We start from the raw sequence: 11,120 nt of genomic DNA on the forward strand, positions 1-11,120 counted from the left end.
ACCCTTTCCTGGCCTTTTACAGTCTTAAAATGGGCAAAAATGCCCAAAATTAGGCATTTTCGCCATTTTTTGCTACAACAGCGAATCAGATACCCCTGGGGCAAACAGTGGAATTTTGACTTATGGACCTCAAAATTGCGCAAAAAGTCTTACAATATAATAAATTTTGATAAAAAATCGTGACAATTTTGAAACTCTAAAGTCTTAAAATATAATTAACTAACTTACTGTATGGTGTTTTATTTTCATTGTTTCATTACTTATCCAACAGAATCACCTAATCCATTATCTTTAGACACTCATGTCTTATTTACAGTTCTTAAAGTACATAAATATAAGGCTGGACTTAAAAAATTGTTGGTTTGCCGTCACCCGACCGGCCCTACCTCGAAACCTGCCGACCCAAAAAATTTTTTTTCCTTCAAAAGCTTCAATCAATAAAAAAACAAAACTCGTATCTTGTTTGTCTCAAGCATAAGAATCGTAAATTCCCTGCTAGCACTTCTGTTTTTTATTCGATTACCTCAATTTAAATAAACTGTTAACCCTTCAATGGACGAAAATTTCATAAATCGCCAAGATAAAAAAGAAATCCGACCGACCCACCCACCTCCAAAATCTAGGGTCGGGTGACGGCAAACCAACAATTTTTTAAGCCCAGCCTAATCTAATTAAAATCTCTGTATTTTTGCAATTGTATGTGAGCAAATTAATAGTATATCCATGTTGCTCTATTCATTAGAAATTCCTAGCATAAGAAATTTTGAGATTGACCAATGGATTGCGTTCCTGTCTATTGTCATGTCAGAGGGTCAGAAAAATGTATATCGTTTATTCTTCTTATTAACTGGTTAACTATTGTACAAATAATTTTAACAGAATAATAATAACAATAAAATCTAATCAAATAACAAAAATGGTACATCGAAAATTACAACGCATTATGAAATGGAGGAAAGTTATTGTTTTATTTATTGCTATATTTATCCTTTATACAATCAAAAGTAACATGGCAGAGAAAACATCACATGCATCATCATTAAAAATCAAAGGGAAAGATTTTGTCTTGGAAGGCAAACCATTTCAGATTCTCTGTGGTGCAATACATTATTTTCGAATCACACCTGACTCTTGGGATAATCGAATCAAGAAAGCCAAAGGAATGGGATTGAACAGTGTTGACATGTAAGGATGTTTATTAAAGACAGGGGCAGTGTTGCTTATTCATTTTTCAAGTCAGCAATCTCTGTCAATTTTGTACGATTCAGTACAATTAGCAATTTTATTAGAGTTTCAAATTACAAAGACAAAAAGCTATATTATGTTGCTTGAGATTTTAATTTTAGGAATATCTTTCTCTTTTATTTCTAGATACATACCCTGGAATCTACATGAACCCCAGCCTGGGAAATTCTCAACAACATATATAAAGCAATTAAGGTAAAGACACAAATCCATTTTACATTGTTCTGAATTGTGTTTTTAAGATATGTAAACTTATTAAATAAAATGTGTATACCTTAAAGGAAGAAATTTTGGCGGAAAGAAAATTTGGCGGATTTGGCGGATTTGACTGAAATCCGCCAAATTAAGTTCCCACCAAAATTTCTTTTTTCCGCCATCCGCCAAATTAAATTCCCGCCAAATTAAATATTTTGAAAATATGATCTCTTTTAAGGTGTTTTTGTTATTTTTTCGCTGTTTTGACGCCATCTTAAGGTTAAATTTTTAAGCGACCGCCAAATTAAATTCCCGCCAAATTTGGTTTTTTCGTCCATCCGCCAAATTAAATTCCCTCTGAAAAAACTTTTTTGGCCATCCGCCAAATTAAATTCCCGCCAAAATTTCTTCCTTTAAGGTAGTATTAATTTGTGTTTAAATATTGAATTAATTCATTTTAGAATGTTTATGGACCTGCTCAAATCTAATGACATGTATGCAGTAATGAGACCTGGACCTTACATTTGCTCAGAATGGGATCTTGGTGGTCTTCCAAGGTTAAATAGATTTATTGAAATTTCCTACAGTGCAGTTTTTAGTATTTGAGATAATGATCTTGCTAGCCTTTTATTGCCTTTTGGTTATAACACTAGATAAATTTGACTAACAATTCTAGTTCTTCTCTGTGCTAAAAAAGCCCAATGAAAGCTCGGAGCTGTTTACGTTGTTAAAAATATAAGTCTTTATCTTAACAACGTATAAAATCTAACTCATAAATTCAAATTACAAAAAAAAAACAAGATAAAGTTAACCTCGCATATTTTATGAGCAAAAACTTCATAGATCACCAAAAAATCTTTCTAACTAACTGACGTGCTTTAGAAATTTAGTGTTTAATAAGAGTCCAACCTAAGTTATGAATCATTTATCAAATGAGATATGGTTTTGAAGTTTCTTTCTTTAAATACAAACTTTTTTTTACAGCTGGCTGTTATCTGATGATAGTATGAAGATAAGGTCATTATATTCTGGTTTTACTAAGGCTGTTACTCGCTATTTCAATCATTTGCTCCCTATACTTGAGCCATATCAGGTGAGTGAGCTATTAAGTCAATCAACTACTTAGCAATTTAGTTAATAGCAAAATTGGCTCATTTTTAGGTCCCTTTTAATTTTACCCTTATGTAAATTATTTCCAGGTTGATTGTATAAGTGAAAAATTCTTGAAGTTACAATTAAATTTTCTTGAAGTTACAAAAAAGTGTTCATTGATAATTAATTCTATTACTTTTCTAGCATTCAAAGGGAGGTCCAATCATAGCTTTCCAAGTCGAAAATGAGTATGGCTCATTTGGCACAGATGGGAAGTATATGGATTTCATTCAAAACGTAATTGAGCTTTTCCCCTTTTTTCATTATTTCTCATCTTAAAGTTAGCCATGATCTAACTCTTACCAGTCTGATCCCTAAACTTTGACTCTTTTTAATTAGCTGGCCTCCTGGATTAAAGGTGCTTAGGGCTTTATAGTTGATAAAGTTATCAATCAAATGAGGTGAAATCATATTCAAAGAGTGCTCGATAAAACCAACCAGGAGTAGAGCTTCTTTAATCAAAAATATATTTCAAAACCAAAAAAATTATTATCATCAGATGTAACTAAAAAATTAAAAAGCTGTGTGAAGACTGTGGAATTCTGATTTTCCTCATACCTAAAAGTATGTTTATGTTGGTTCCATCTCGTTTTGAAGGTATTTTCGGTAAGGCTGATGTAGTTAACACCCTCGTCCTCTGGGGAGGATTTTACCGTGCATTGGTATATTAAATGCTTATCCAAACAGTTTCCGTTTAGAGGACATTCATTTTTTGCACGACAGTTGCAGGTTTCATTGGCTGTTTCGCGGCGGTTGAGAATATTCTATTATGGGATGAAATAATGCTCGAGACATTTGGGAGGCAGCTGTAGCTGACCTTGAGGTTATTTCGATTGAACAGCTTGTGTAACCTGTGCTTTTTTGGAAAGTTTTTGCTCACGATTGATAGGAAACGTTTTGCGACATTGGTTCTGACGTTGAGATTGAATGGGTTAAACCAGATGATTTTACGTTTTCTGTTTTTCTTCTTTTTGTTGATTGTTTTCTTTTTGAATTCGAGTTTTGACTTGTACCCGCCGCTACTTAGTGCGTCGTTATAAAGTGTGGAAGCTCGTTTAAATATCGATTTTTTAGAGGAAATGTTGTTGATTCTGTCTGAGATCATTGATGGGATTTGTTGATAAAGTTATAAAATGGAATTATCTCCAGCTCTTGCTGTGGAAATCGAGGTAAAAATTATGAGCCTTTTATAAGTAACTATTGGGACAAGTAGAGTTAAGCTTATTCTTTTTTTTATAGGAATTCAGACGACATGGACTTCATGAACTGCATTTCATTTGTGATAATATGGAAGGAATTGGGAATTACGAAATGAAAGAGCAAGGTGACTGATTAAATTGAAAGTCTTAAAATTAAAAGATAAAATCTGTTTTTTAAAAGGTGTATATAAAGTACAGAAATACAAAAATGTCAGGTTTAGGACCAATGACCTGATAGTGATATAGTCTTTTATTTAATAGACTTAAGTGAAAGTTTTGGATGTATCTTTCAGGTTTGAGGTCTATGGTATAAACAGATCCAATTAATCATTACTTTTTCATGACTATATTTCTTGATTTCTTTGTCAGTTTTCCAGACAATCAACTTTATGACGAAAGCAGAAGAAGCCGTTGGAAAACTGTTGGAAATGCAGGTAAACTGAAAGTGATCTCTGAGAGGGAACACCATTGGTTATTTTGAAGGGATTTTGAATGAACATGAAAACCGACTTGCTAGTTGTTAGGGCGTCCTTAGGAGATGCCTTGGAGTTTTTACAAGATGCTTAACTGATTGGTTATTTTTAAACAATAGGGATGACGCGTTCTATAGAAAAAGTAATAAAATCGTTTGTCTCAACATTTAACGACCAACAGAGTCATCAAAGAACTTGTAAAAACTCCCGCTTGATCCTTAGTAGGGAAATTTGCGTAATCAACTTTTTAAAGTTGAACTCAACAGAAATCCAGACCCGATCAATCGAACTTGTCGAACTAATCGAACAATCGAACTAATCGAACTCCATCGAACGATTAAAGTTCGATTAAAAAAATTAATCGAACTCTAAGATTTTTTAAAAGATTGTGAGTGTTCGATTAAGTTCGATCAATGTGTTTCGGTTCGATCAGTTCGATCAATGTGTTTCGGTTTGATCAGTTCGATAAACCAATTTTGTTCGACAAGTTTGTGCTGCTCCGTCACCGAAGCCAAATTCCGAATGTAAATCGGGAAATTACTTCCGATAACGGATTACACACTTTTCCTGTATCCTTTTAGCGCCTTAGCGCCAGGGGCGGTTTGTTGGGGCTGGCGTAGTATTTCGCCACTCGGCCGCGCAACAGAGGGGCTACGGACTTATTCCGGATAGACAAATATCCGGGTACAATAAACGTCAAGCTGTTAAGTCCGGGAACTGTCGAAATTGGCAATCGCCAGGACAAAGTTTTTGCAAGCGAGGGAAGATATGAGGATTTTTAATATCATCGAACTAATCGAACTTTTTACTGACCGAACTAATCGAACTGCTATTGCTTCAAAAATTGTGAGTGTTCGATTAGGTTCGATTAATTTTTTTAATCGAACTTTAATCGTTCGATGGAGTTCGATTAGTTCGATTGTTCGATTGGTTCGACAAGTTCGATTGATCGGGTCTGGAGAAATACTAACCGGATCAAGCACAAGCATAACATATGTACTACAACAATATCTGTACTCAAACCATTGGCTATTTTGAAGTTCGAAACTTTGTTGTCTCATGATCCATTACAGTTTAACCAAAAGTTGAAAGTACAGACACGAGTACTTACAATTATTTATTTTTTTAAGCCGAACAAACCAGTGTTTGTGACAGAGTTTTGGGATGGTTGGTTTACTCATTGGGGAGAGCAATATCATTATGTTGGCGCTGAAAGGTTAACAAAAACATTGGATTACTTGCTGAAAAATGGATACTCTGTCAACTTCTATATGTTTCATGGTAATAATTTTGTCATCTTTGGCCTGCACAGATTTCACTTTACCCCTACTTACTTGACTTTCTTTGTTACCAGCAGATTGTCAGCAAAAGTGTCCCTAATTTAATAATTTTCTGAAGATAGAATTTACATATCACTGCCAAAAAAAACTGTCTCACATTTTTTAAGTATTCTACCATTTTTCAATTTTGAAATCCTATATTTTTTTCATCAGGAGGAACGAATTTTGGATTTTATAACGGTGCAAATGCCAATGACGATGGATCAAATTACCAATGTGATATCACCAGTTATGGTAAAAGTTTTTGTGTTGTTGATGCTAAAGTAATGGAAATGATATATAAATAAGTGAATAAACTATTTAAGGTCTAAAGCTCACAATATAATCGTCAAGCTTGTTTTCTTCTTCCCTGTCCATATTATTCATCACCAGTTTTCTTTTTTTTTGGTTTTTGAAATGAACCAAATATTTGAATCGGAATAGCCTTAACTTCCTTGTCATATGACATAATAGAGTAGAAGTATGTATAATATGTCTTTTTCTCAAACCCAATTAAGAATAAACCGTTAACTGAATTTACTAAATTAAGAAAACTCATTACAAGGCTTCTATTCTTCTACAGATTACGATGCGCCAGTATCTGAAGGAGGCGATTTAAACACCAAGAAATATAACCTCTTCAAGAAAACCATTCAACATTATACCAAGAAAGGTATTCCACTTGATACGTAGTTTGTCCTCGTTTTGATTCAATCATGTGTAGTTAAAAGGAGATCGCTATATCGTAGGAATAGCTAAAGGGGTTTTGTTGCAATAGAAACACGGAAATTCAAAAATGTCTTTCAAAGACTTTATTCTTCATTCCTTAAAGATAAAGTAAAACTTCTGTCACAATCTAAGAATATTGCTATGTATAATACACTTGATCTAGTCTACCCCACTAATAACGAAGCTAAAATCCTGATGAATGAGCAGATAAATGAGCGTGTCACCATCATTACAGTACCCATTCATTGTACCCATTGATTTTAGATTGAAATTTAATTTAATTTCGTTTCTTCTAGAACCTGAGAAACAGTCCTTTGGTGAAAATTATAAACATAATTATGGTATGGACATCGCCTTTGTCTTATTTGTATTCATTTCAAACCTACTGTAGATAGTCAGTCATACAGGCCGGAAATCTTTACATTAATTATAACAACAAATCTTGGTTAAGGCTCTGATGTTCAGTGTTTTCGTGATTTTCAGGCTTAAAATATATGTTCTTTAAAAAGCTTACTTCATTAACTTAATGACGTTAAGGGGCAAGTATTCTTGTCTTTTAGCGTTTCTAAAATCCTTAGCTCTTAGTTTTGTCGAAGTTTTGGTGAAAATTTAGCCTTGTGCTTATTATAAAATTGTTCTCATTAAAAAGTCGTGTATAGTAAACATGAATTCTTTGTCTTACAGGCAATATTGAACTGAAATATCAAACGACTCTATCTCAATTGCTTAAAGACTCTACAGATATGGTATGAAACCAGTATTAATTTTCATTTTTTGGTCTCAAAATTAATTTAATTAAATTAACTTTTGATGGTCATTACACTTTCTGCCCCTTCCTGGGTTAAATCAAGTGTCAAAATGCCAAGTCGTTGTCACAGCATGACGTCAGGGTTATGGGTGAGAAAAGATCACTACTTGTTAACTCACTGTATGTTCTATTGAGTAACCATATTTTTCCTTCGTTTTGAAATGAGTGAATCTTGTAATCGAATCATAAAAAGATTTGCGTGAGTTAGAATTAGTCTTTTTTCCTCTCTAGAAAACCGGAAATACACCACGGTCTGCTACTAAAAGTAGCAAAATAGACATAAAAAACCGTTCTTTTTCTTTGTTTCCAATAAGCAAATTGGCATAATCTAACGCATAGCATTACAGGGCTTATTTCTACGGTAATGATCCTTGACAGTTAACCTTAATATTTTTTTGTCATATTTTTATTTTAGCATAAAGAGGTTCATGAGGCGATTTGTAACATGGAATCAGTCAAAATGGCTGATGGATCAAGTCAACAATACGGTTATGTTGTGTATGAGACGGTGGTTACTAAGGGCGCTAAACTTCATATCAAAAATGCTCGTGATTTTGTATTCGTAAGTGCCATTTTATTTGAAATCTTTTTCTATTTTCTAGCGTTTATATACCGTATTACTTCAAGTAATCGCCCCTCCTAAAATAAAAAAAAGATAATAAAACGCCCGGGGCGTTTATTTGGAGTAATACGTAGTATTAAATTGCACGTTTTCGCCTTAAAGACTTTTTTTCCCCGAATCTGATTTCTAGAAGTCTGTTTTTGCTTGAAAACTTGTAAACTATTGAAGAAAGTTAGTTTGACCTCTTGGTGATAATTTGCATTGGTCATTTTTGCGTTGCAGGTTTTGATCAACGATCGATTGGTTGAAACGGTGTTGAATATTCAGAAAGCAATCACCATCAACGTTGAAGGTTATATACGGGTATGCTACATACTTCCACTGTGTTTAAACGAGATCATTCAGGATTATTTCGATCAAAAGATATATAGCCTTTCCTCGTTGCGGCGAATAAAGAAAATTAGAGATGAATTAGGGGGTACCTTCAAAGATTTTGGTTCAATGTCTATCGTAACCATACTGTCATTAGACAAGTCTTTAAGCAATACTTTTTAATGGCTTATTGTAATATACGGAATCAGATTCCGCCTTTTAATTTGCGGAATCTCATTCCGCAAATTACTAATCTACGGAATTTGCTCATATCTTTCCAACCAATTAATATTTTTCAACCAAATTTAGCATACATATTACCAACTAACAGATGCACCTTCACAAAAAAAATCAACTCTAATAACCTACGTAAACGGATGTTACGACAAAAAAACTTTTAGTTCCGAACTGATTCCGCAAATTACAAATCTACGGAATCTGCTAATAACTCTCGAAGGAATTGGTTATTTCAAACCAAACTTTGCACACGTCTCGACATCCATATGACGCTGTTCTGTGCCAAATTTGAGCATTTGAAAAGGTCGGTAACGGCAGCTATTACGGAATAACGTAAAATCACGTAAGGAACTCTAACAGCCCTTGTTGAAAAAAACTCAAAATCGTTGTATCTCCCGAACCAATATGTTTTACAAGCCCAAATTTTGCACAAAGAAGCCCTCAACAAATATGAAAATGTGTGTGAAAAATCAAGTCTGACACATGATGTAAGCGAGACTTACGGTGGAAAAACATAAGACTACGTAATACACTCCTGCCTAGGCTGGTTAAGGCAAAACTCGAAGTACTCGTAACTCACAAACCAATGAGTTTCAGAACCCCAAATTTGCCACAAAACAGCCCCTCATTGATACGAACTTGCATGGAAAATTTGAAGCTTATACCATAACGCCGTCGGGAGTTATTACAAGATTCCGTAGATTAGTAATCTGCGGAATGAGATTCCGCAAATTACAAATCTACGGAATCTGCTAATAACTCTCGAAGGAATTGGTTATTTCAAACCAAACTTTGCACACGTCTCGACATCCGTAAGACGTTGTTCTGTGCCAAATTTGAGCATTTGAAAAGGTCGTTAACGGCAGCTATTACGGAATAACGTAAAATCACGTAAGGAACTCTAACAGCCCTTGTTGAAAAAAACTCAAAATCGTTGTATCTCCCGAACCAATATGTTTTACAAGCCCAAAGTTTGCACAAAGAAGCCCTCCATAAATATGGAAATTGCGTGCCAAAAATCAAGTCTGACCACATGATGTAAGCGAGACTTACGGTGGAAAAACATAAGACTACTATACACTCCTGCCTAGGCTGGTTCAAGGCAAAACTCGAAGTACTCGTAACTCACAAACCAATGAGTTTCAGAACCCCAAATTTGCCACAAAACAGCCCCTCATTGCCACAAACTTGCATGGAAAATTTGAAGCTTATACCATAGCGCCGTCGGGAGTTATTACAAGATTCCGTAGATTAGTAATCTGCGGAATGAGATTCCGCAAATTAAAATCTACGAATCTGCTAATAACCTCGAAGGGAATTGGTTATTTCAACCCAAACTTTGCACACGTCCACATCCGTAAGACGCTGTTCTGTGCCAAATTTGAGCATTTGAAAAGGTCGTTAACGGCAGCTATTACGGAAACGTAAAATCACGTAAGGAACTCTAACAGCCCTTGTTTAAAAAAAACTCAAAATCGTGTATCTCCCGAACCAATATGTTTTACAAGTACAAATTTTTGCACAAAGAAGCCCCCACAAATATGAAAATGCGTGCCAAAATCAAGTCTGACACATGATGTAAGGGAGACTTATGTGGAAACGTAAGACTACGTAATACACCCCTGCCTAGGCTGGTTAAGGCAAAAACTCGAAGTACTCGTAACTCACCAACCAATGAGTCTCAGAACCTTAACTAGACCCACAACAGGTTTTAATGAGTACAAACTTGCATTTTTCCTCATTAATGCCGTGTATAGGGAGTTTTTTCTAGGTTCCTTAGATTTGTATCTGGAATGAGATTCCGAGCCAATAATGGCTCTAAAATAGACGAAATTGATAAGTGATGTGAAATTTTTTTGGTGGTTCTATGACCCACAAGGGACCTGTCCTAAATTTCAGACAGTTACTTTAGGAGTACAAACTCTCGCGAGGATGAAAATTTGCAATTTACTTTTGCAATTTAGGGGAAAAAATTTTTTTAGCGAGTATCAATTTTTGCGAATTTCATGATAAAAATGAAAAATTTCATACGAAAATGAATTAAAAGTGACAAATACGTCTTGAATTCGTTAACCGGTATAATATGACGTCAATAAGGCTTTTGCGGAATAAAAAATTCTGTAATTAGTAGTTTTTTATTTTGGATTTGAAGCATGATTCGAAGGAATACAGGCAACTTTTTATAGAATTTTTGGCGAGTATATAAACGCGAATCACCTTATAATTATCAAAAGTATTTACTTTCGTGAAAACGGCCAAAATTCGCGAAAATCACGAAAGGTTCTACTTGCGAAAGTTTGTGCACCTAAAATACATGATGAAACGAATGCGATCGTAAACTTTTCAAAGCATTAGTTTTTTCTATTGCTCTTCACGTGAAGCTAAAACCCGCCTCATGCTTGCCTGGTTAATTTTATGACCTTCGAATAAATGAAATAGGACCTGATATTAATTTCGTGTTATATGGTATCTTATTCTGAACATAATGACGTTTTCAAAATAACAATAAATGATACGTTTTTATATAATTGTAACATATACGTTTATCTTGTACATTGTTGAATACAGTAGTAAACTAATATATTGATGTAATCAAGGTAAAACTTTAACTTGAAAGGAATATCAATCACAAAAATAATGTCTCGCTTACATCATGTGTCAGACTTGATTTTTGGCACGCATTTTCATATTTATGGAGGGCTTCTTTGTGCAAACTTTGGGCTTGTAAAACATATTGGTTCGGGAGATACAACGATTTTGAGTTTTTTTCAACAAGGGCTGTTAGAGTTCCTTACGTGATTTTACGTTATTCCGTAATAGCTGCCGTTA

The 11,120-nt window shown here is 34.4% G+C and overlaps 1 protein-coding gene across 1 annotated transcript; it reads left to right on the forward strand.

The window, feature by feature from the left end:
• Nucleotides 1-879: 879 nt before the first annotated feature.
• On the forward strand, nt 880-8,045 carry LOC136797704 (beta-galactosidase-1-like protein 2; the record flags this gene model as incomplete). Its single annotated transcript, XM_067054287.1, is given in 14 exon segments — nt 880-1,185; nt 1,372-1,440; nt 1,902-1,997; nt 2,425-2,533; nt 2,737-2,829; nt 3,832-3,916; nt 4,161-4,225; nt 5,395-5,545; nt 5,758-5,838; nt 6,167-6,256; nt 6,609-6,653; nt 6,997-7,058; nt 7,536-7,682; nt 7,965-8,045. Coding segments are annotated over 14 exon segments (1,443 nt in total), but the record flags the coding sequence as incomplete, so codon positions are not given.
• Nucleotides 8,046-11,120: the final 3,075 nt, after the last annotated feature.

This window comes from Clytia hemisphaerica, unplaced genomic scaffold (genome assembly GCF_902728285.1).
Source record: "Clytia hemisphaerica strain Z4C2 unplaced genomic scaffold, Clytia hemisphaerica genome assembly, whole genome shotgun sequence".
NCBI classification, from domain to species: domain Eukaryota; kingdom Metazoa; phylum Cnidaria; class Hydrozoa; order Leptothecata; family Clytiidae; genus Clytia; species Clytia hemisphaerica.